At 45.1% G+C, this 26234-nt stretch overlaps 1 protein-coding gene across 2 annotated transcripts in view; it reads left to right on the top strand.

Annotated features, from left to right (window-relative positions):
- ACOT11 (acyl-CoA thioesterase 11) overlaps nt 1-26234 on the top strand; it is a 409284-nt gene that overhangs the window by 264189 nt on the left and 118861 nt on the right. For both annotated transcript variants that reach the window (XM_069232622.1, XM_069232623.1), the window contains exons 6-7: nt 6465-6600; nt 7643-7802. In XM_069232622.1, coding sequence (XP_069088723.1) covers nt 6465-6600; nt 7643-7802 — 296 coding nt within the window. The remainder of the gene's footprint in view (nt 1-6464; nt 6601-7642; nt 7803-26234) is intronic.

The following is a 26234-nucleotide window of genomic DNA, read 5'->3' as shown; positions in this document are numbered from 1 at the left end:
ACCATGTGCAGCTGAGCCAGGAGAGAGTTGTTGGCGTCTACCGGTAAGGCATTTCCATAATCCAGCCTGCAGATAATGAGTGCTTGAACTAGGCTTTTCCTGGATGTGGTAGGCAGCCAAGGAACAACTTTAAGGAGCTTCAAGGTCGAAAAACACATGGCACAGACGGAGTTTACTTGATCTTTCATAGATAATGCATGGTCAGTTTTTACTCCAAGGTTCTTCACCACTTTTTTGGCCAGCAGGGCAGGGCCAAGGTCTGGTGGCCAGCATTCTGTCACCCAAAGCTTTCGGGCCCTGCCGAAGAGGACAATTTAGGACTTTGCGCTGTTGAGTATTTGATTTTATTGCCCTTCTCAGCTCTGTCCAAATTGCCATGATCAATTTTTTTTGCCTTTCCCAAAATTTCTAATGGGATATGCATTGTGTGTATTACAATGAACTAGCACTTACTAAACATCCCCAAAATTACAACGCACAAACTTTTTTGTGGTGCCCATTAAATTGAATCAACTGTTTGTCTTTTCTTTGTTAAGAGCTCTGACCTATTAATGATGCCCGCCTGCCATTTCTCTAAACGGGTAGGAAGTGATGCTTCCCAGTGCTACAAAATGTCAGTCACACACCATTGTGTGTGTCATTTTGCTGCATTGAAGAAGGATATGTAGAAGACGGAGTTCCCTAAACAAAACTTGACCTAATGTGGCCACATGGATCCACTTTCATTACATAACGCAAAATCCTTCCATACATAGCACCCATTCATTAGTGCAGTGTAGTGCAAATGCTTTCCACCAGTGATTGATAGCCATCATAGTAGGCTGGCACAGCTGATTAGGGGAAACACCCAGGGAGTCACACGTCATTACATCGAAGAAGGTCTGAAAGATGGAGAAAACAACATGCTGCAGTGAATGGTTACTCCACCAGATGTCCCTCAGCCCTTGCCTTCAAATTAGTAAAGATCAAACACCCAGGAGTGCAGAAATAGGTCTTTCTTCATAACTTTAGTGGCACAGCCTGTCAGCATACACCAGGAGAAAGAACTGCCTCTAATAGAACATTGAAATACAAACTAAAGTAAAGCGTTCTAGCATTTCAGCATTCTAAGACTGTGGAACACAACACCCCCCCCCGGAGCAAGAACCAAAACTATTCTAACAACAATGCATCACATACGTGCTGATCCAAGAAACATTCCTTTCAAGAGTAGAAACTGATAAAGATGATAATAAAACTAGAATGCTCCAGAGTGAGTCATGTATTCAGATGTCATTAACTCATCCTCCTCTTCTGAAAACTCTGTTCCAACTCTACTCTTATTCACGTGCACATCAAATTAAAAAGGTGATAATGGTTTTCTGCTCTTTTACTATAACCTAGGTGAGGCCTAAAAAAGATGCGCCCCCCCTGACGGTAAAAAGTTATTTTAAAGGGTAAGGCTAACTAGCTTTCGTGATTGCTACCAATCTTTGACACTAGCGCTTCTCTATCCCTGTGGCTGCTGTTAGCTGGCATGAGTTTAGGATAGGTAAAGAGGCATGAGGTGGAGAATCTTGAGTCTCTGGGTGCCTTGTTCCAGTTGGAAGTGACAGATATGGCAGGGGAGAAATATGACTGCAGGTGAAGGTGCAGCGTAGCAGGGCAGGCATAGTGAGTAAAAGATTGAAAGTGTTAGAAGGTTCTAGGGTCCCTGTCTTCCGGGACCTCAGACCTTCAATACTTATGTTAAGGCAATAACTGCAATTGAACATGGAGCTGATCTCCTTAGCTGATGAGGCTTCCCCACGTTTCTAGGCTAAGCTGATGGTGCAGGATGGCAAAAATATAATGTTGTTTTTGGGCCCAGCAGCAGTCGGGGACTATTTAGACTCCAGGTGGCAGTGGTGGTGTGGGGAATTAGGAGCAAATAGTTACAAGACCTGGCCTTCTTACATTATCAGGGATATTTCCATGAACACAAAGTGGTTAGGTGTTCTGTTGATCTCAGGCAACCAGAGCTATGTACCAGCTTAACCACCTGAGCCGGGAGAACAGACATGTTCTGATGGATACGTCCTGCAGATTCCTCACCTTTGAATATCCCATACGCAAGACAAGATCTGAAAAAATGTATGCATTAGATCTCTGGTGCCTGCAGATGGTGTTGACTCTATTGCAACGTCATACACATACACATAGTTGTGATGACATCAATGGCGTTCTATAGCAATAGGACTGGTGTCCTAAAATCATTTGTTCTTTTTCCACGCCATTCAACATGGTCCTGAGCCTCGCCCTCACAGACATTCCTGACATAGAAAGTTATTCCTTTTTTAGTGCAGCAGGGACAATGTCATCACCATAGCGCTCAGTCTGTAAGCCTTGTTGATGATGTGATGGACACGTCCATCATAGACCCACACAAGACTGTCTGTGGTGCCTCGTTTCAAGGCATAACACATTGTTGTCTGACCTCTGTTAAAATACACCTTAACACCATCAAGGAGCACCAGGCAAAGCTGTTTATGGCTCACTCTGATTAAAGTTGTTGGAGTTGTAGACGAACCAGGCAAGGGTCACTCTAATAAGAAAGGCTCTGGGCCCCTTCAAGATCACCACGCTCAACCACGTTGTTGAGGGAAAATAAATGACACCACAAGAAGAAGCGTTCTTCTTCCTCCCCTCATCCTTCCAAGCATGCAAGATCCCTTTGCTTCAGCTACACTAGAGCCGGAGTTGGTGGAGAAATCTCCGGCAGTGTCTTCAATTATTCCAGATCTGACACTGTCCCCTCCAGCAAAATCTGCACCTTCTCCATGGCCACAACTGGCATCTATGCTCATCTACCAGTAGTACCCGGCACTGGAAGCAGATCAGTGTAGCTACTTGCAAGTAATGATGGATCTTTTTAAGAAAGCGGCCATCCCTTCTGGTGTGCTGGATGGACTCATGGGGACAGGTCTGGGGCCCTTTTGGTTCTGTAACATCCCTGCTGTTGGTTCTTTCTAGCACTACCTCTAATCCAAACTCTAACTGACCCTACATCATCGTTGCTAGTGTCTCTTCCAATGTCGGTCCTGATTGCACATAGTTTGGGCTGTGAACCACTGTGGTATTGGCCTTGACACTGCAGTTGAAATCAGTCGATTCTTCACCTCAAGTGCCTTCAGCTCTGGGACTGCATACCCTGTCGTCATCTGCACTAACACCTGCGCCTCAACCTTTGGAGATCATATTGATGGGTAAAAGACACAGGTCCAGGAGAGAAGCTTTTTGGTTAATTGGTCTAAATCTTGACCGACAACACAACTGTAACTGGATACCTGAATAAATAGGAAGGAGCGGGATCTCAATTTCGATCTCAGTCTCTCTGTTGGGAAGCCCTGAGACTCTGGACCTAGGTGCATCAACATGGTCTATGGCTGATGGCCAATCACTTAGCATGATCCTTGAACACCAGAGTGGACACCCTGTGTTGATATCATCTTGCTGACCACAAGTGGGCCTTCACCTCAAGAGAGTCTGAGATCTCTTTGCTCTTAAGGGTATATCTCAGACGGGGAATTTTGTCACTCACAGCAACACTCATTGCCCAAAATTCTGTGCCTTCCAATGCCATTGCGGGTAGTCTCAGGGGACGCTTTTGAGTTGATGTTGAAATTTCCACTTCACAATGTGTTTCCTTTCATACTTTTGGTTCCTTGTGTGCCGATGAAGATTCATCATGACCGGGTCCAGGTGATTCCCATTGCCGCTGACTGTCCAAGAAGACTGTGGTCACAGTCCTACGGCACCTTGCTGTAGTAGCCCCTCTTTGTCTACTGCTCAGAATGGATCTTTTAAACTAATCAGGAGGGCAGATCCTGCACCCCAATCTTCTCATACAGGGAAATTGAGGGGTTGCATTCTTGACACTTTTGAGATTCTGCTGGAGGAGGTAGACGTGATACTTTCTACAGGTTGCCCCACTACCAAATTGGTTTATTCCGGGAGGTGGAACAAGTTTGTTTCCTAGTGAATTAGGGGTTGATCCTCTCAAAGCATCCCTGTCTAGTGTACTACATTTTACACTGACCCTCAATGACCCTCAAAGAGTCTGTGCAGTAGCTGAATTCAAGGGGAATCTCTTAGCCTTTGTTTGCCATATCAACTCTCAATGTTCAAATCGACGGTGGTTGAAACATTTCTTAAAGGGTTGACAAACATGTATCCACCAGTACTGTTTATCGTGCCACAATGGGACGTCAACCTAGTTCTAACATTTCTTAAGGGGACTCCATTTGAGCCCCTGCACAGTTGTCATTTGAGACTACTGACCCTCAAGACAGTTTGCTTGTTGGCCCTTACCTCAACTAGTTGTGATAGAGAACTTCAAGCCCTTTCTGCTCACCCCTCATTCCCATGCTTCTCAAAAGGCAAGTTGGTGCTTCAAACTAAGGCTGCTTTTCTGTCAAAAACAGAGTCCCCATCCCTTATGGACAATCTTTCAAATTACCAACATTTTGTCTACCTCCACCTCATCTAAGGAAGAAGAAGGACTGTATAGGTTGGACCCTAGTAGAGCGATCAACTTTCACATGAATTGCACATCAGATTGGATGACCAACTCTTAATTGTATGGACTGGGTGTAAAAAGGGTAAAGCGGTTCAGAAACACACTCTCTAAATAGATTGCCCTTTGTATTGACATTTGCTAAACATTGGCTAACAAAGAACTGCCTGAAGGAAGGAAGGAGGACTCATTCCATCAGAGCCAGGGTTTCCACAGCGGCCTTAGCTAGAGGTGTAGGTGTGGCAAACATGCAAGGTGGCTTTGTGGTCCTCTCACCACACCTTCAAAAAGCATTATTGATTAGATTCTGAATATGGTCTCTTTACCTGCTCTGGTCTTCAAGATTAGCAAATCTAATCTTTCTCCAGACCCTCCTCATTCGAGGTACTGCATGCAAATCTATTCAAAGGTGAGAAATCTGCAGGTAGAAGTATTCATCAGAGAAAAATTGAATTGCATTCTGTAACAAACTTCCTGTTTGTTACTCTAACTACCAGCTAATTCCTCACAACCCTTTTCTGTCTCCTCTTCTAGCCAAAGTATTAGCTCCGTTTACAATAAAATGGCAAGTTATCTATGCATTGCCCCATTATACAGGTATCCCTCTTTTCAAATACATCTTGGAAGTCATGGCAAAAAAAGAGTGGAACTTACATTATGTACCAGTCCTTTTGCTTTATGACTCCGTTGATGTCATCACATCTCCACATCTGATGTCAAAACGAAGTCAGTGCCATCTGCTGGAGAGCTATTGCAGACGTTTTCTTGATCCATTCCTGCTTGCTCCTGGGATATTCAAAAGTAAGACATCTGCAGGTAACCACCTTAAAGATTGTTACCAAAGGTAAGGAAATAATATGTGGTTAGGCATGTAACAGTACATGCCAGACTGTCAAGCATTTCGATTTATTGTTGTGAGTTCAGGCAACATTTTACCCAATATTCACACAAAAAAGAAATCCACACTGTCATTTAAAGGCTTCATTTTAAGCAAATTTTGGTGCAGATTTAATCTAGCAAGATTATCAGAGAAATCAGAATATTTGTAGCGAGTGCACAGAATGGGGAGATCATGAAAATAAAGAACCTACAATATGGCGCATTCTAAGGATCCCTAGGTGCCTAATATGAGCACCAACAGATTTCTGTTCATGAGAGTTCAGTATGTAGATGTTGTCATCACACATGCATACCTGAACTTCTGTTTTCCAGTCTGTGACTTCTCTCTCAGATGAGGCCAAATTATGTTGCTGTTGACGAATTGTTATAAGACAATGGCCTTGATGCAGTCTCGGTAGGAACTGTTGTGCTTTCTGCTGTCATGGAATGAATTGAAGTCCCACTTCTTCCACGAGAGGGCTGTGAACAGCTAATTCACATCACCAAAGTAATTTGAGAAAAATAAACCTTGTGATCTATGATGTCAGGTGGCAGGAATAACGTGAGAATGAATTTCCTTACACATTCATATTAAAACCACCACGCCTTTTTGCTAAGCACCAACTGAATAGTGAGTATATGAACTCAATATGTTTCATAACATGATCATAATTCTGTGCACCCTTTCAACTCTAACAGTGACATGTAAACTTTAACAATATGTTGCTGTTTATTTTTCTTTGTGTTTTTAAACAATTCGGGCATCAGTGAAAATACCATACACAATTAAAACACAACAGTAGATCAAAATAAAACAAACTAATTTCTTCACACAGGAAGAACCGCAACAGTGCAGACTGGACCTGCTGATATTGTTGGCAGCATCTGTCCGGGTACTGACAGAACCAGCAGTTACAGGCTTTGAATGCTGTTCTTGCTGTCCCGCTAATAAGCATGTTATTAAATGTGTTAAATGTGGTGAACAAATTAATATATTTTACCTTAACTGAAAGAAATGTGAACATTTATAATGCATATATTTCCTTCTCAGGTAAAATTAGAGCCGTTCACCCCTCTGACTGAAGAGGAACATACAGAGCATAGCATTGCTGCGGAACGCCGACGTATGCGGCTACTCCATACGGACATTATTAAGGATCTTCTTGTGAGAAGCTCAATCCAGGATGGTAAGTTTGACCCAGAACAAATATAATTTTTACTATTATCACTTTTACATATTGTGCAGTAAAATGTGCTACAGCCGACAAGTGATAACTGAACCACCACCACAGAGCTAGGAATATCAATGTGCCATGGTAAATTTTGTCCCCCTCATTTTGGATAGAAATGAGGCTCTTTTTAGTATTGTTTTGATGATTGTTCCACTTACAAGTTTTGTTTGTTAAAACTTGTAACTTTTGAAGGTCGGCTATGCACAGTATTTGGGTGGTGCGGGAGGGGTTAGGCCGAGGCCTGGATGATGATACAGTGGCAAACGCCAAGAACATAATACTACCAGTTGGTTGCAAATGAGAATTTTGTAGTCTCTATAGAACCGTTTCTGAGACTGAGAATTTACATGCATGTGATCCAGTTAAAGCTAAATGAACTGCACGTGTATATGCTTTATGTAAATGATTGTTAATAAAAAAGATATATTATCTACAAAATAACAACCTGACCAACCCTTGGATAAGTCCTCAGTGTGCTGCGACACAGACAGAGAAAAGATCCCTGCAGAAGACATTCTCCGTGTTTTGGGTTGAGAACATTGACAGGTACCTATTGATTTATAGAACTGATGGTTACATATTTTTACACAAACCTAGGATTTCTAATATTTTTATGGGAAGCACAAATCCTGTGTTCCATATCAACATCCTCCATCTGCCTTTATATACGTAGGAGGCCCATAAGCCTTTCCTTACAGATGCTAATCGTATGAATCCAGCCTCTTTGTTCTTCCTTGGGGATTTATTGGAGAATATCACATTTCTGTAGTTTTCTTGAATTTGTTGATGACAACATTCACAATTAGTAAATCAGTTTAACACTGAATGTTAGACAGAGTTCACTGTGGTTATAGTTTGCTGCTCTTCACTGGTGTACTTTTCAGTTGGTATTAAAAGCTCATTCGGGTCTATCACAAACCTGTCCTCCATAAAGCATATACTTCTGTTATAGAAAGTGTTGACATTTCTAAGTTTTGTATTGCTTCTTGTCTGACAGAAAGGGACAAAGAAGAAAGTGTTGCCGAAGAGGTCCCTGCGCAAAATACAAGGGTTGAGAGCGTGGAACTTGTTTTGCCTCCCCACGCAAATCACCAAGGGAACACTTTTGGTGGCCAGATCATGGCATGGATGGAAAATGTTGCCACAATTGCAGCAAGGTATGTACTTAAAACAATTACTGTGTGTTGTGGATTTAAATAGTGCTTTTTACCAGTGTGGCCAGGAAGCACTGAGGAGAACTTGTTCATTTTGTGCTGTTTGGGGCTGGAGTGAATGTTTGGCAGTATGTGTTCATAGCGTAGCCTGTGTTGGAAGGGATTCTCCCATCCTGTTTCTGCACACTTGTCGCAGTGCATAGGACTGCCAGTGAAAGTAATTCGTAGCTTCCCTCTGCATCTGTGACAACCTCCTGAATCATCATCTTCTTAATTCATTTGGTCACCAAAAGTATATACCCTGGTTATTTGATGTAAACCTGTTCAAAAATAGCCCATTAAACCAACACTTAGCCAAACAGCACAACGTTTATGTGAGTGAATGAATGAGTCACAACGTTTATGTGACAAGTTTTATGAAGCAATGCCCCATCTCCTCAGTGGTGCTTAATCAAGGAGAACACTTTAGTGCAATTCAGGGGCATATTGTGTTTCAATAATCAATTTCCCAATGTGTGCACGCTAGATCCTTCTGAGATCAAGATCAAATGTAACAAGACAGTCAGCATATTGACCAGTTCAGTTACGTGAAACACATGCAAACTTTAAAATGAAGAGACAGAAAATTCATATCCTCCGCCACTGGAGATCGGTGGACCCTCCCACCCCGGATGAGAGGATAGCGTCAATGACTCGAATAGCCGCACGTGAGAGAATCATCTATAACCTCCAGGATCAGGCTGCCCTGTTTAATCAGGTGTGGGCTCTCTTTTTTACAGACCCCCCACCACCGCTGGTCCGTTGATAACCCCCTCTGCTACCTGCCCTCCCCGTCCTTTTGCTAGCAACACCATAACAGCATTCCTCCCACCTCCACCACCGCTAACACATACTTTTACACATCTGTTCACCGCTTTCTCATCCCCACCATACACTACTTCTGTCCCCCCTTGTACAACCCAACCCCTCCCATCCCCCTTTCACCCTGACCCCCCTTCCCCCTCATGTCTTTGTTCCCTTGGACACTAGCCTCTAACTTCTAGCTGCTACCTTTTCCCATCCTTCCTTCCCTTCACCATCCCCCTCCCCCCCCCTTATTAGGCTGCTCCTCACAAGAACTATTACATTCACCGGGATAGTCTATAAGTAAAACCTTTTGTGAACATTTGGATTGCATTTCATAGATGACCAGGACTGTTTATCCTCTAGTCCACTGTTAAAGGATTTTGTTAAAAAATGTTTATTAAACAACTTCAACAGAATTGACAACCTGTCTGAATGTGATCAGCAAACGGACCCTAGCAAAGGCAAGATACCACAAGGGCAAAACAAGAATGAATAAAAATAAAACAGTATCTCCTAACTATGCAAGAGTCAGGAAGGTACTATTAAGACCTTGGGTGTTTATCAGCTTTGTCACCTTAATATAAAGCCAAATCCAAGTAGCGATTTACTCCCCTGGCTGTCCCATAAATTCCCATTTGATGGAGGCCTTTGCCACCCACATCCTTTCAAAGAATGAAATATATATATAACGTTCAAGAATCACCCTGGGCTGCAAACATGAGGTCTCTGCGATAGACTCACTTGTGAGAAACTCTTGTTATTAACTCCAACAGGAGCAAGAATGAAATAAGTTGTGCAAGTAAATTTAGAAACACAATTCCTCTCATCTCAATTCAATTATGTTTATTTTGTTCAAATTGACTTCAGTCATAAAAACAATCAAGACAACAAAATATACAAAAAGTACTCTCTGACTCTATTGGCAGCCCCATGCGCCGAGCTGGAGCAACATGACCACTGAGCCTTTATGTGGGCACTGCCGACCTCAGCTGGTGACGCTTCAACCTGTGTTGACAGTTGCCCCTTTCTCCTACAGAAGTGGAGTCCTGATCCTTACTGGACCAACATTGTTGACTAAAGAACCCTACAGGATTGTTGTCCATCTACCAACTTCCATCTCAGTTAAGACTACAATGTTCTTATTTTTGCTGTTCTTGTTCTTTTCCAAATGGGGATCCTTGGTTTCTGGGAGAAAATAGCAGTCCACCCCGACCATGTCCGCACTGGCCCTCCTTCTTATACGAACAACTAAGCCACTACCTCTTGTGACATGACCATGCCCACTAATGCTCTTCATGTTCTCACTTACAATGTTTGTGGTCTCAAAAACCCTAATAAACAACACTCCATCCTATGCAAATTTTTTCTGCTCTGAGCAGACATAGGACTCCTCCAAGAAACTCATCTTCTGCAATTAGATAACTACCGCTTCAAATCCAAAGATTACCCAGATCAATATTTCTCCCCTTTGGCTGCAAAAAGTCGGCAGGAGTGGGCATCCTCATACATGGACACTGCCCACTGGTGTTGAAAGGAACCCTACAGGATGCTAGTGAGAGATGGGTGGTCATACTGGGCTCACTGAGAGGCATTTCACTCATTCTGGCATCGGTCTACAGCCCAGGAATCTTTCCTGACATATGTAATCCATACCCTGACAGCCTGGTCTAACGCATCTCTAATATTTGGAGGCGGTCTTAACTTAGTCCTTGACCCCATGGTAGATATTGACCTAACAGGGAGGGAAAGCTTAACAGCCATATCCCCTACAAGTAGGACGCTGCTGGAAGAAATAGAACTGGTCGATGCATGGACAACCCTCCACCCTTTTATCTGTGACTATTCTACTTGTTGGGAGCTCAGAAAACATACACTAGACTCAACTGTATTCTACTGGATACACGCCCGCTGCCTAACTTAACAGACTCCACCCAACAAACTATTACTCTCTCAGACAATAGAGCAGTCTCCTATATGCTAACCAACATAGGTTCTTAGGGACCCAGAACTACCAACACCTGGTTACTTCAAGACTACCTCTTGTGTGGCCTGGTGACTGCAATAATGTCCAGAAGGGAATAGAAGACTATTTCCTCCATAATGACACGGGGAAGTGAACATGGCCACCCTCTGGGATGCCTTAAAGGTGTTCCTTTGAGGTATCCTAATAGTTGAAGTTGCATGTCTCTGAAAACCTTAAGAGGAACTCCACCTTAAATTAGGTGTGGAACTCGAGATGGAACACTAGCGGACCCACTCCACAAAAATATGGAGAAAAGTTCTTGTAGTTGGAGGCCAAATCTGGAACCGTGAAACTGATGCACCAGAATACCTTCTAGTACAACTCCCCCACACTAGCTAAAACTAGGGATATAAACTTCCAGTGCTTGAAATGAGGCTTTCGATGTGAACTCAACAGCTGGAAACATAAACCCTTCTCATTTCTCCGTACAATAGCAGTGTTCAAAATGACGATATTGCCTAAAGAATTGTACCTTTTTCAGGCCCTCGCTCTGCGAATACCCAGGGAATACAAAGCTGGCCTCCAGAAAATCTGTTACACCCTCATATGGCAGGGTAGTGCAGAGAGGATCAGGGGAAAACCGAGGTCGCCACATCAAGATAATGGGGTCTGGGAATTCCCAGTCTAGCCAATTACAGTGCTGCAACTCACCTATGCTACCTTAACTATTGGGAACAATGAGAAACAGAGAAGGGATGGTGCATGATTGACATCACAGTGGCAACAGGACCCATGCCTGTGGGAGATCCCCTGGCAACTTTGACCCGACCAGACAAAAATGCTGTACATCTATAGGAGGCTGGACTGGCTTGTAGTGAGTACCAAGGGGTACTTGCACCTTGCACCAGGCCCAGTTATCCCTTATTAGTGTATAGGGTGTCTAGCAGCTTAGGCTGATAGATAATGGTAGCTTAGCAAAGCAGCTCAGGCTGAACTAGGAGACGTGTGAAGCTACTACAGTACCACTTAGTGTCATATGCACAATATCATAAGAAAACACAATACACAGTTATACTAAAAATAAAGGTACTTTATTTTTATGACAATATGCCAAAGTATCTTAGAGTGTACCCTCAGTGAGAGGATAGGAAATATACACAAGATATATATACACAATAGCAAAAATATGCAGTATAGTCTTAGAAAACAGTGCAAACAATGTATAGTTACAATAGGATGCAATGGGGAAACATAGGGATAGGGGCAACACAAACCATATACTCCAGAAGTGGAATGCGAACCACGAATGGACCCCAAACCTATGTGACCTTGTAGAGGGTCGCTGGGACTATTAGAAAATAGTGAGAGTTAGCAAAATAACCCACCCCAAGACCCTGAAAAGTGAGTGCAAAGTGCACCAAAGTTCCCCTAAGGACAAAATAGTCATGTTAGAGGGAGAATGCAAGGAAAACACAAATCAGCAATGCAACAACGATGGATTCCTGTCTGAAGGTACCTGTGGAACAAGGGGACCAAGTCCAAAAGTCACAAGCAGCTCGGAGATGGGCAGATGCCCAAGAAATGCCAGCGGTTGGTGCAAAGAAGCTCTTACTAGGCTGAAGAACTGTGAATACTGCAGGAACGACAAGGGCTAGAGACTTCCCTTTTGGAGGATGGATCCCCCACGCCTTGGAGAGTCGTGCAGAAGTGTTTTCCCGCCGGATGGACGCCAACAAGCCTTGCTACACGCAAATCGTGCGTTTGGCGTTTTTGGGCGCTGCTGGGGCCCAGGAGGGACCAGGAGGTCGCAAATTGGACCTGCAGAGAGAGGGGACGTCGAGCAAGACAAAAAGCCCTCACTGAAGCAGGTAGCACCCGGAGAAGTGCCAGAAACAGGCACTACGAGGATGCGTGAAACGGTGCTCGCCGAAGTTGCACAAAGGAGTCCCACGTCGCCGGAGACCAACTTAGAAAGTCGTGCAATGCAGGTTAGAGTGCCGTGGACCCCGGCTTGGCTGTGCACGAAGGATTTCCGCCGGAAGTGCACAGGGGCCGGAGAAGCTTGCAAAGTCGCGGTTCCCAGCAATGCAGCCCAGCGAGGTGAGGCAAGGACTTACCTCCACCAAACTTGGGCTGAAGAGTCACTGGACTGTGGCGGTCACTTGGACGGTGTCGCTGGATTCGAGGGACCTCGCTCGTCGTGCTGAGAGGAGACCCAAGGGACCGGAAATGCAGCTTTTTGGTGCCTGCGGTTGCAGGGGGAAGATTCTGTCGACCCACGGGAGATTTCTTCGGAGCTTCTGGTGCAGAGAGGAGGCAGACTACCCCCACAGCATGCACAAGCAGGAAAACAGTCGAGAAGGCGGCAGGATCAGCGTTACAGAGTTGCAGTAGTCGTCTTTGCTACTATGTTGCAGGTTTGCAGGCTTCCAGCGCGGTCAGCGGTCGATTCCTTATCAGAAGGTGAAGAGGGAGATGCAGAGGAACTCGGCTGAGCTCATGCATTCGTTATCTAAAGTTTCCCCAGAGACAGAGACCCTAAATAGCCAGAAAAGAGGGTTTGGCTACCTAGGAGAGAGGAAAGGCTACTAACACCTGAAGGAGCCTATCACAAGGAGTCTCTGACGTCACCTGGTGGCACTGGCCACTCAGAGCAGTCCAGTGTGCCAGCAGCACCTCTGTTTCCAAGATGGCAGAGGTCTGGAGCACACTGGAGGAGCTCTGGACACCTCCCAGGGGAGGTGCAGGTCAGGGGAGTGGTCACTCCCCTTTCCTTTGTCCAGTTTCGCGCCAGAGCAGGGGCTAAGGGGTCCCTGAACCGGTGTAGACTGGCTTATGCAGAATTGGGCACACCTGTGCCCAACAAAGCATTTCCAGAGGCTGGGGGAGGCTACTCCTCCCCTGCCTTCACACCATTTTCCAAAGGGAGAGGGTGTCACACCCTCTCTCAGAGGAAGTTCTTTGTTCTGCCATCCTGGGCCAGGCCTGGCTGGACCCCAGGAGGGCAGCTGCCTGTCTGAGGGGTTGGCAGCAGCAGCAGCTGCAGAGAAACCCCAGGAAGGGCAGTCTGGCAGTACCAGGGTCTGTGCTACAGACCACTGGGATCATGGAATTGTACCAACAATGCCAGGATGGCATAGAGGGGGCAATTCCATGATCATAGACATGTTACATGGCCATATTCGGAGTTACCATGGTGAAACTACATATAGGTAGTGACCTATATGTAGTGCACGCGTGTAATGGTGTCCCCGCACTCACAAAGTTCAGTGAATTGGCTCTGAACAATGTGGGGGCACCTTGGCTAGTGCCAGGGTGCCCTCACACTAAGTAACTTTGCACCTAACCTTTACCAGGTAAAGGTTAGACATATAGGTGACTTATAAGTTACTTAAGTGCAGTGTAAAATGGCTGTGAAATAACGTGGACGTTATTTCACTCAGGCTGCAGTGGCAGGCCTGTGTAAGAATTGTCAGAGCTCCCTATGGGTGGCAAAAGAAATGCTGCAGCCCATAGGGATCTCCTGGAACCCCAATACCCTGGGTACCTCAGTACCATATACTAGGGAATTATAAGGGTGTTCCAGTAAGCCAATGTAAATTGGTAAAAATGGTCACTAGCCTGTCAGTGACAATTTGGAAAGAAATGAGAGAGCATAACCACTGAGGTTCTGGTTAGCAGAGCCTCAGTGAGACAGTTAGGCACCACACAGGGAACATACACATGCACACCTATGAGCACTGGGGCCCTGTGTGACAGGGTCCCAGTGACACATACATATAGGCCACAAACCTATGAGCACTGGGGTCCTGACCAGCAGGATCCCAGTGACACATAACAACCATACTGAAAACATGGTGTTTTCACTATGAGCACTGAGGCCTGGCTATCAGGATCCCAGTGAGACAGTGAAAACAGTGACAAACACCCTGACATACACTCACAAACAGGCCAAAAGTGGGGGCAACAAGGCTAGAAAGAGGCTACCTTCTCACACAACCCCCCCCAAACGAAGGACAATAAGGCTAACCTTGGCCAGTTGAGACTTTATTGTCTAAGTGGTGATAAGTAGAGAGTAGCTCTGCAATAGACTGGTTACTCCCTTTATCATCCACTATATGGTTACTTCCCTGTGGGGATGTAAACCACCCTGTTTGAAGTTTTTTAGCTAAGCAACAATGTGAAGATGTATTTTCAGAGTTTCTATCAGTAAGTTTTAGTTTAGAGCAGTGGGAATTGTCCACTGAACCTATTTGTAGTGATGGAAATGCCAGACAGGGATGCTGTCTCAGAAAAGCCATAGCTGGGCAAAAACTTTGTCCATCTGGCTGGAAGAGAGAACAGGGATGCTGTTTCTCTTGAGTTGGAGCAGGGCAGGGATGCTGTCCTATGAGCTCCACACTAGGGCAGGGATGCTGTCCTAAGTGTTGTGAGGTAGTGCAGGGTTTCTGCACTAAAGTTTCTCTGGAAGGGTTGGAGGGATGCTCCATGTTAACTAAAATGGTGCTGTTTTTCTCACCAATGTTAGTTATCCCACAGAGAGGTACTTCCACCTCAGGGAGTCCAGCTTTGCCAGCTGATGATTCCCTTAGAGCAGGTGCCACCCCAGGAGAGGTTTCTCCCACCACAGGAATAGTATCCTGAATGGTAGGGTGGTTAGGGGATACTGTGATACCCTTTTTACCTGTTGATGGAGAGGGATCCTGAGTTTTCAGGCCTTCTCTCCTTTGCTTTTTCATTTCACTTGAAATGAGAGGGAACAATTCCTCAGGGATGCCCAGCATGGCTGCATGGGCATAAAACTCTACATCAGCCCAACCTGAGGCCTCTAGGTCATTACCTAAGAGACAGTCTACAGGTAAGCTAGGTGATACCACCACCTGCTTAGGGCCAGTAACTCCACCCCAACTAAACTGAATTATAGCTAAGGGAAGAAACTTAGTGGAGTTATGGACATCAATAATCTTATACTGTTGTCCAATGATGTGTTGTTCAGGAGGCACTAGGTTTTCAGTCACCAAAGTGAAACTGGCACCTGTGTCCCTGTAGGCCAAGGCCTCAACACCATTTATTGAAACTGTCTGCCTGTACTTATCCATTGTAAGGGGACAAGCAGCCAGTGTGGCAAGGCCAATGGCACTAGGTGTGACAGAAACTGTCTTGGGACTGATTACATCAGTTTCCACTATGGACCCATAAGTGAACCCAACTACACCCTTTGCTTGACTGTTGCCAGCAGTCCCACCACTAGTACCACTACTGCTAGGGGCACTAGAGCTTGATGTATTAGTGGTGGTAGGCTCAGGGGGTTTACCTGGACAGGACTTATCCCCTGGCCTATGGCCTCTGTTTTTACACACAAAGCACCAAGGCTTTTTAATGTGTGCAGGTTGGGAAGAAGAGGAAGAATTTGTTTTATCCCCACCCTCTGAAGAGTGTTTAAGATTTGAAGTGGGATCTTTGGTTTTACCCTTATCCCCATGCTTTTCTTGAGATTTTTCACCATCTTTCTTCTTATTGCCATCTTTGTCACCCCCTGTATGAACTTTTCTGTTCACCCTTGTTCTGACCCATTTGTCTGCCTTCTTTCCCAATTCTTGGGGAGAGGTCAGATCAGAGTCTACCAGGTACTGGTGCAACAAATCAGACACACAATTATTAAGTATATGCTCTCTCAGGATTGTGTTATACAGGCTTTCATAATCAGTAACTTTACTGCCATGTAACCACCCCTCCAAGGCCTTCACTGAATGGTCAATGAAATCAACCCAGTCTTGTGAAGACTCCTTTTTGGTCTCTCTGAACTTTATCCTGTACTGTTCAGTGGTTAAGCCATAACCATCCAGGAGTGCATTCTTAAGAACTGTAAAATTATTGGCATCACTTTCTTTCACAGTAAGGAGTCTATCCCTACCCTTTCCACTAAATGATAGCCATAGGATAGCAGCCCACTGCTTTTGAGGGACATCCTGTACAGCACAGGCCCTCTCAAGTGCAGCAAACCACTTGTTAATGTCATCCCCCTCCTTATAAGGGGGAACTATCTTGTGCAGATTCCTGGAATCATGCTCTTTTGCAGGATGACTATGGGGAATACTGCTGCTGCCACCATGGGTATCTAAACCCAACTTCTGTCTTTCCTTCTCTACTTCTAAAGACTGTCTATCCAAATCCAGCTGTTGCTTCTTGAGCTTCAGTCTGGTCTGTTCCACTCTCAATCTATTGAGCTCCCTTTCTAACAATCTGTCATCAGGGTGGGTGGGAGGGACATTTCTAGATACAGAGGTATGATGGGAATGAACAGAAGGAGACCTGTCCCTTACAGAGGGCACCCTAACAGCTTGGCTACCAGTATAATGTGAGAGCACACCATTAGTATGGTGTGATTCAACCTCTGTACCAACTATGCTAGACTGTCTAGTAATGGGCAGGCTGAGAAGTTTCTTTCCTGAACCTTTTCCTGGGGGAGTCCCTGGATCAGATTGAGAACCATTAGCTACTTTTTCTACAGATTGGGCACTTATGGCCTTATCCTGTACTCTAAGCATATTAATTAACAGTTCTAAGGAAGGATTCTTCCCTACACTCAAACCTCTCTCTATGCAGAGACTCCTTGCTCCTTTCCAGCTAAGGTGATCATATGCAAGTTTGGACAGTTCAACATTTTGGCCTGTGCCAGACATTTTTAGAGAGAGTTAAAGTGAAAGAGAAAAAAGTTTTCAGAACTTTTTGGAAAGACAGAAAAAAACTTTTTAAACTTTTAAGAACTTTTTGAAAGTTTTAGAAGTACTTTTCAGCACTTAGAAAAGAGTGCAAAGAGGAAATGCAAAACTTTTTGGCTATGTGTATATACACTGACCTTGTTTTGTATATTTTTCTCTTATGAAAAGTACAATGACAAGAGTGGTAAGTAGTCTCAAGCACTTATCCCACCACTGCACAACCAATGTAGGAGGCTGGACTGGCTTGTAGTGAGTACCAAGGGGTACTTGCACCTTGCACCAGGCCCAGTTATCCCTTATTAGTGTATAGGGTGTCTAGCAGCTTAGGCTGATAGATAATGGTAGCTTAGCAAAGCAGCTCAGGCTGAACTAGGAGACGTGTGAAGCTACTACAGTACCACTTAGTGTCATATGCACAATATCATAAGAAAACACAATACACAGTTATACTAAAAATAAAGGTACTTTATTTTTATGACAATATGCCAAAGTATCTTAGAGTGTACCCTCAGTGAGAGGATAGGAAATATACACAAGATATATATACACAATAGCAAAAATATGCAGTATAGTCTTAGAAAACAGTGCAAACAATGTATAGTTACAATAGGATGCAATGGGGAAACATAGGGATAGGGGCAACACAAACCATATACTCCAGAAGTGGAATGCGAACCACGAATGGACCCCAAACCTATGTGACCTTGTAGAGGGTCGCTGGGACTATTAGAAAATAGTGAGAGTTAGCAAAATAACCCACCCCAAGACCCTGAAAAGTGAGTGCAAAGTGCACCAAAGTTCCCCTAAGGACAAAATAGTCATGTTAGAGGGAGAATGCAAGGAAAACACAAATCAGCAATGCAACAACGATGGATTCCTGTCTGAAGGTACCTGTGGAACAAGGGGACCAAGTCCAAAAGTCACAAGCAGCTCGGAGATGGGCAGATGCCCAAGAAATGCCAGCGGTTGGTGCAAAGAAGCTCTTACTAGGCTGAAGAACTGTGAATACTGCAGGAACGACAAGGGCTAGAGACTTCCCTTTTGGAGGATGGATCCCCCACGCCTTGGAGAGTCGTGCAGAAGTGTTTTCCCGCCGGATGGACGCCAACAAGCCTTGCTACACGCAAATCGTGCGTTTGGCGTTTTTGGACGCTGCTGGGGCCCAGGAGGGACCAGGAGGTCGCAAATTGGACCTGCAGAGAGAGGGGACGTCGAGCAAGACAAAAAGCCCTCACTGAAGCAGGTAGCACCCGGAGAAGTGCCAGAAACAGGCACTACGAGGATGCGTGAAACGGTGCTCGCCGAAGTTGCACAAAGGAGTCCCACGTCGCCGGAGACCAACTTAGAAAGTCGTGCAATGCAGGTTAGAGTGCCGTGGACCCCGGCTTGGCTGTGCACGAAGGATTTCCGCCGGAAGTGCACAGGGGCCGGAGAAGCTTGCAAAGTCGCGGTTCCCAGCAATGCAGCCCAGCGAGGTGAGGCAAGGACTTACCTCCACCAAACTTGGGCTGAAGAGTCACTGGACTGTGGCGGTCACTTGGACGGTGTCGCTGGATTCGAGGGACCTCGCTCGTCGTGCTGAGAGGAGACCCAAGGGACCGGAAATGCAGCTTTTTGGTGCCTGCGGTTGCAGGGGGAAGATTCCGTCGACCCACGGGAGATTTCTTCGGAGCTTCTGGTGCAGAGAGGAGGCAGACTACCCCCACAGCATGCACAAGCAGGAAAACAGTCGAGAAGGCGGCAGGATCAGCGTTACAGAGTTGCAGTAGTCGTCTTTGCTACTATGTTGCAGGTTTGCAGGCTTCCAGCGCGGTCAGCGGTCGATTCCTTATCAGAAGGTGAAGAGGGAGATGCAGAGGAACTCGGCTGAGATCATGCATTCGTTATCTAAAGTTTCCCCAGAGACAGAGACCCTAAATAGCCAGAAAAGAGGGTTTGGCTACCTAGGAGAGAGGAAAGGCTACTAACACCTGAAGGAGCCTATCACAAGGAGTCTCTGACGTCACCTGGTGGCACTGGACACTCAGAGCAGTCCAGTGTGCCAGCAGCACCTCTGTTTCCAAGATGGCAGAGGTCTGGAGCACACTGGAGGAGCTCTGGACACCTCCCAGGGGAGGTGCAGGTCAGGGGAGTGGTCACTCCCCTTTCCTTTGTCCAGTTTCGCGCCAGAGCAGGGGCTAAGGGGTCCCTGAACCGGTGTAGACTGGCTTATGCAGAATTGGGCACACCTGTGCCCAACAAAGCATTTCCAGAGGCTGGGGGAGGCTACTCCTCCCCTGCCTTCACACCATTTTCCAAAGGGAGAGGGTGTCACACCCTCTCTCAGAGGAAGTTCTTTGTTCTGCCATCCTGGGCCAGGCCTGGCTGGACCCCAGGAGGGCAGCTGCCTGTCTGAGGGGTTGGCAGCAGCAGCAGCTGCAGCGAAACCCCAGGAAGGGCAGTCTGGCAGTACCAGGGTCTGTGCTACAGACCACTGGGATCATGGAATTGTACCAACAATGCCAGGATGGCATAGAGGGGGCAATTCCATGATCATAGACATGTTACATGGCCATATTCGGAGTTACCATGGTGAAGCTACATATAGGTAGTGACCTATATGTAGTGCACGCGTGTAATGGTGTCCCCGCACTCACAAAGTTCAGTGAATTGGCTCTGAACAATGTGGGGGCACCTTGGCTAGTGCCAGGGTGCCCTCACACTAAGTAACTTTGCACCTAACCTTTACCAGGTAAAGGTTAGACATATAGGTGACTTATAAGTTACTTAAGTGCAGTGTAAAATGGCTGTGAAATAACGTGGACGTTATTTCACTCAGGCTGCAGTGGCAGGCCTGTGTAAGAATTGTCAGAGCTCCCTATGGGTGGCAAAAGAAATGCTGCAGCCCATAGGGATCTCCTGGAACCCCAATACCCTGGGTACCTCAGTACCATATACTAGGGAATTATAAGGGTGTTCCAGTAAGCCAATGTAAATTGGTAAAAATGGTCACTAGCCTGTCAGTGACAATTTGGAAAGAAATGAGAGAGCATAACCACTGAGGTTCTGGTTAGCAGAGCCTCAGTGAGACAGTTAGGCACCACACAGGGAACATACACATGCACACCTATGAGCACTGGGGCCCTGTGTGACAGGGTCCCAGTGACACATACATATAGGCCACAAACCTATGAGCACTGGGGTCCTGACCAGCAGGATCCCAGTGACACATAACAACCATACTGAAAACATGGTGTTTTCACTATGAGCACTGAGGCCTGGCTATCAGGATCCCAGTGAGACAGTGAAAACAGTGACAAACACCCTGACATACACTCACAAACAGGCCAAAAGTGGGGGTAACAAGGCTAGAAAGAGGCTACCTTCTCACAACATCTCCTCCCATCATGAGGGCAACATTGGAACTCTAGGACAGGGTGGGGGTCAAGTGGGGCCTCACCACATTCCTCTTCCCATTTACACCCCTTTGGAGAAATTGCAAATTCACACCTGGACTGACCAGAACCGCATACAAGTTCCTGCAAGAAGCGTGCAAAATACTAAGAGACGTGTTGACGCAGGGCTTCATAAAATCGTCCAAACACCCTAAGGAAGAGTAGCATATCCCAGAGACAGAATGATACTGCTATTTACAACTACGTCACTGTCTATTAAGCCCTAGAATTAAGCAAGGGGAGACAAGGGCTCTTACATCTTTTGAAAAGTACCTCTTACATTGCACAGATAACAAACGTGCCATCTCTATTATATACATGCCTAGCACCACTCGATGCCTCACCAGGCGCACATTTCTGCAAACCTGGGAGAAGCAGCTAGGTATCACTTTAGATCATGACCCATGAGAAGAAATTCTGAATCGTGCTAACGGCTATGCTGCCCACTCAGGAGGGAGAAAAAAACACTTAAGATACTATACCGCTGGCACTTCACCCAACACATCTATTCATGAGCAGAGGTGGTAGCCCTCTCTGCTGGAAGAGATGCGTGGAGGAGACATCCCTTACCTACATACTCTGGTCTTGTCCCAATATACACCCTTTCTGGACCTCAATATTGTCACTATTGAACAAGTCACTGGGTTAGACCTGACCAGGTATGCTGAGGTGATTTTCATGGGACTTCCCATACCAGATATTTATCCACTATGTGGTCCACTAAATAAACTGATATCCCACCTTCGGCTTGCAGCTAATCCAACTATTCTGAGCCTTTGGGGAAAGCAGATTCTGTTGTCTGAAGATAATAGGATTGGAAGATTGTGGTGGATTCTCAGCTTGGGGAAATTGTCCAAACGAGCATTGGGGGAGAGCCTTCTCCAAATAATGGGGCCGACTTTTAGACTCCTTTAGTAGAGACTTCAAGGAGTTGTCATAATCAAAGCGCCTCCGAGCACAGATGACTACTGCACTTCAATTCGGCAACATCATAGAGACGTATGTAGCCCAGACGAGCTAATATTGGCATTTAAGAAAAACAGACCTCTGGCATTGCAGCAACTCCATTTAACAAAGAGACTGGGGTGGCAGGGCTAGTGGGTGGTGAGGGGGGGAGGGGAGTGCTTTAGGTATTGCCTGCTGTTGAAAGATTAAAAAACGCACATTTACTTAAAGGCAAGGGCATTTCCTCTCCTAACACCCCTCTGGTATCCACAAATGTGCAAGTTATTCCTTCTATAATTTTCCCTTACAGAGTTACAAGGGTTTTATCTTAGCAGATTGTTCGATCAAACATGTTATTTGCCGACCTTTACCACTTGTGCGTTCCTTGTGCCTTTGCTCGCCTGGAAGTCTCTTTTCAATAGTTGTTTGAGAAGACTCAAACCCTTCCATCCTCCTGTTCCGAATCTGGATATCTGCACATAATTTAGATGAATGCTAAGGACCTTCCTAGTCCCTGTCTGCTACCAACTCCACTTCACTGCAGTGCCTTTGGATCTTTTGGGACTTTGGCATTTTTGTGGAATAACTTGTTTAATAGGTATAATTTCTCCAATGAAATGTTTCTCCAAATAGAAAACAGTGCATCTCCCAAGTCCAAGTAGTAGTAGAAAAAGAGATGGACATAAGAACTGTAGTGGCAATTACCACAGATTATGTTCACCTTTTTAAATGTGCTGGACAAATGCCTTGCTGTGTTATATCAGGCTTCCTCCTGTCATCTCGGGGTGGACCGTGTTCACATATCTTTGAACTACTTGTTTAAGGAGTGGTACACTGCTATATTACAGAGGCCTGGTTAGCTCCAATGTGTGCTCGATTGCTAGCAGGCCTGGGGCATTCATGATCCGGTGCACTGGCTCTTTGCAGAATTGAGCCCTTTGCCCAAGAGGAGTGTAGAGTTAATACATATAATGCTGAATTTCTTCGAGTTAATTAATGCATAAACTTTAGTCAGAACAAGTCGGAACGGTGAGTAGAGATAGGCAGTCTCTGTTTCCAACTGTTTTTATAAACTTCATGCATTAACTCAGAGACATTCCAAGTTATATGTATGAACTTTAGGTGTCTCAGGAAAAAGAACAGGCACTCACTTCTGCGCAGAGCTGAAGCAGCCCTTCATGAAATGGCCTTTGGGGCCGTATTATTATACCTATGGCGCACTGTCACTGGTTGTCCCGTGGCGCACCTTTAATGAGAAGCATCAGATGCAAACAGGGATGGTGTGCTGTATTAAATATAACGTGCCACCCTCAAACTCTCAGCTAACACACAGTGAAAGTCCTTTTGGGTGTTTGAAGCAGCTGCTCCGCCTTTCACAGAGAACACTGCATTCCGCATGCTCTGCAAAGGGGGAACAGATCTCCCTGTAGGTGGGTGCAATGAGTGACTACACCTGCATGCAGGGGATACATGGTGGGTCCATGGAGCCCACTTGCTCCCCCTTGCAGAGCGCGCATTGACTGTGCTGCACACTCAGTGCGCCTCCTGATATACACTTTGCCTCTGTGCCCAGGCCTTGGTATTATGGACGCAGGCACAGAGGCAAAGTGTTTCCCTCTTTTCATGGGGACACATCCCATTGCAAATGAGGGAATACCCTTTAAGATAGTCTATGGACCACTTCTGTATTACTACAGTGTCCCAGGGGCACCAAAAGTGGGCACCCCATTGAACCCCTTAGTGCAATTTTCTTTAATTTCACCCTGGTGTCTCCCAGCTGAAAGATTGTGTGTCAGGTCCATGAGTGCAAAAATGGGGATGGATCAGTTATTTTCTTTAGTTCTCATTTGAATATTAATAGTGGTGGAATTCACAAAAACATTTCCTACATTTGGAGAAAAAGTGTCATTTTGCATGCTCACTTATTCATGAAATACATTTTGCACATATACGCAGTGATTTTTTTGTAAATTTCAAATGTTTTTTTCCACTGTTATAACTTGGGTGTTTTGGGTGGATCTGAGGGTGTGCTAAACTAAGATGATGTTGCCTCCTCATTCACAGAGTAATTTTCCTAGATAAACACTTGGCCCATCTCCCACTATCATTTTGGGATTCTCTTTGCGCAGTTCTGCCGCAGTTGAATGTGCAGTGGTGACAGGAGCGTGTTCCCTTATGTCTACCTGTAGGTTAGGGATATTAATGCCTTTGATAAAGTTGTCATGCACAGTGTGTTTAAGTCTGGAGAGCAGGTCTGCTTGGAAGAATGCAGGGCCTGCACTTTGTGGTCTGGCCCTCCCTGTGCCTTTAGGTCCCAGTAGTGAATCAGGACCTGTAGCCTGTGAAAATGTGTCCACATATTCACATTCTTCAGTTTGGTACTAAATCTCCTACCAGCAGCATGTTTCTAGGCTCTGAGTTCCTAACAGCATCTTTGAGTCCTCCCTGGACCATTGCTGCTGCTTTATTCCTACATAGCCTCCCCTCTAGACCATCCACGAGCCTCCATAGTTCTTTTCTTAAAATTGATGGCTCAGATCTCATTTACTTGTAAGCTGATCTCTGCGTAGGGTGATTTCAATGTCTGTCTCGACAAGGCCTCTATACTTGATTTATGTGATTTGCAAGCATTTCTCAATTGGGGCAGGCAAGTGGAAATCTTTGCCAATGAAGTCTGAAACTTTACCTCCCCAAAGGTTGGTGAAGCTTCCTGTCTAGACACTACTTTGACAGTGTGAGGCTTCCCCACCCATGTGCTGCACAACAGTGCTGTTCTTCAGATGAAGTATGTTCCACACATAAAGGGCGGGAAAGCCTACAGTTTTAACACTCCTTCAGAGATCTAAGGCTGATGACGGCGTGTGATGGGGCCGGGACATAGGTGGGAGAAGTGCAGGATCTCTGAGGATGTGACAAGATGTGAAGGACACAGATCTTGCTATGGAGGTTGGCAGAGAGCTAACCCAGCAGGCGACAGTGCATGCTGAAGGGCATTGGAGAGCAATGGTTGCCCAATAGCAGCAGTTCAACTCGCTGTCCTCTGAATGACTGTCTGAATGACTTTCTGCTGCTATGAAAAGCGGATAAAGCTGCCTTATTTTCAAATCTGCACTCTTCGGCAAACTTGCAAAGTGAAGTAAGGTGTGAAGTTGAGAATCGGGTAACTATACAACTTTGTGCAACTCTAGTTTTAGGGTCTTGGCCTAGTACTCTTACCTGACTATTCATCATTACACCTCACAATATCGGATTATTTGTCAAGTCTCTTTATTATCCTATGCACATAACAAAGGATGAACGTGCAACAACTTTCAAAGCAATATGAACAAGATTTTGTTAGGAACCCCGTGACCTGTGTTGACTGGGACTGTCATCTAAGAACTGCCGAATTAAAACTTCGTCATTTTACGTCCTGAAAAAACTGTTATTTGGCTAAAGCTTCTCAATTCATCTATGGAATATACATGACAGTGCATCATTTTAAACCAGTTAGTTTAGTTCAGAGGCATCCTTGCTGCAAATAACTTACCCAGTCATCTCCAGCAGGTAAAAAGCACACTTGAAACAGCCCTCCAGATTAACACAATGACGTGATCTACCAAAGAGGAGAAAAACCTGCAATCACATGATCATAATTTTATACGAACACTGACAAAGCTAATAGGTGTGACCCACATTTTGAATTACGAGTAAATGTTTTAAAAACGCCTGCTGCAGGGGGGGAACCTAAAACAGATTGCTTTCATTATAGAATGCGTCTGTGAGATAAATAATTTAGTGTGTGATAATTAAGAGTACATTTGGTATGTAAAATACTCCCTCATGGACTGTAATGTAAGCACCCAAAAAGAGGGGGGATGGTTCCAAATAGACGATATCATGACATGACAGAGAAATATCCTGTGGGCAGAGCCAAAGCTCACCCTGTGAATACTTTAAACAATTAATAACAATATGCATCGCATGTATTTGCACTGTGAAACCAAGCCTGAACATACTTCTCTGAACAGGTTTTCTTTTCATTTCTAATATCTAAAAATAACTATTCTGTGTAATCTATGAAATTACTGGCTACAACTTTATTCCATTCTTGGATTTGTGTGAAAACATGTTTCTTCTCTTTGAAATTTTAAACCATTAGATTTAATATCAAGCCTGAATCTCTTGTTTCTCCTTCGAATCTGCCTAGTGAGGAAAACATTTCTCCATAGTTTGGCCTATTCTAAATCAAGTAAACTTTTCTTTCCATCACAGAAGTCTTTCTAATAATTGGCCTTGTGGATGTGCTGCGGCTCTCCTTACAATCAGGTCGCATCTATAAGGCATGCTCAGGTGTTGTTAACCTAGAGCTGAGAGACTTGATGAACAGGCCATTAGACATCTGCCTCTTCTCCCCCAGTTTTAATCTGCTGTAATGATACGAATTATGAAAAGCCTTCTTGTCAAAGATCCTACGATTTTCAACCAGTTTCTTTACCCCTTATTCAAGCCCCATCACACTCCTAGAAGATAAAGTAACCGCATG

This window comes from Pleurodeles waltl, chromosome 4_2 (genome assembly GCF_031143425.1).
Source record: "Pleurodeles waltl isolate 20211129_DDA chromosome 4_2, aPleWal1.hap1.20221129, whole genome shotgun sequence".
In the NCBI taxonomy this organism is placed as follows: domain Eukaryota; kingdom Metazoa; phylum Chordata; class Amphibia; order Caudata; family Salamandridae; genus Pleurodeles; species Pleurodeles waltl.
This window is presented reverse-complemented; position numbering and strand designations above follow the sequence as displayed.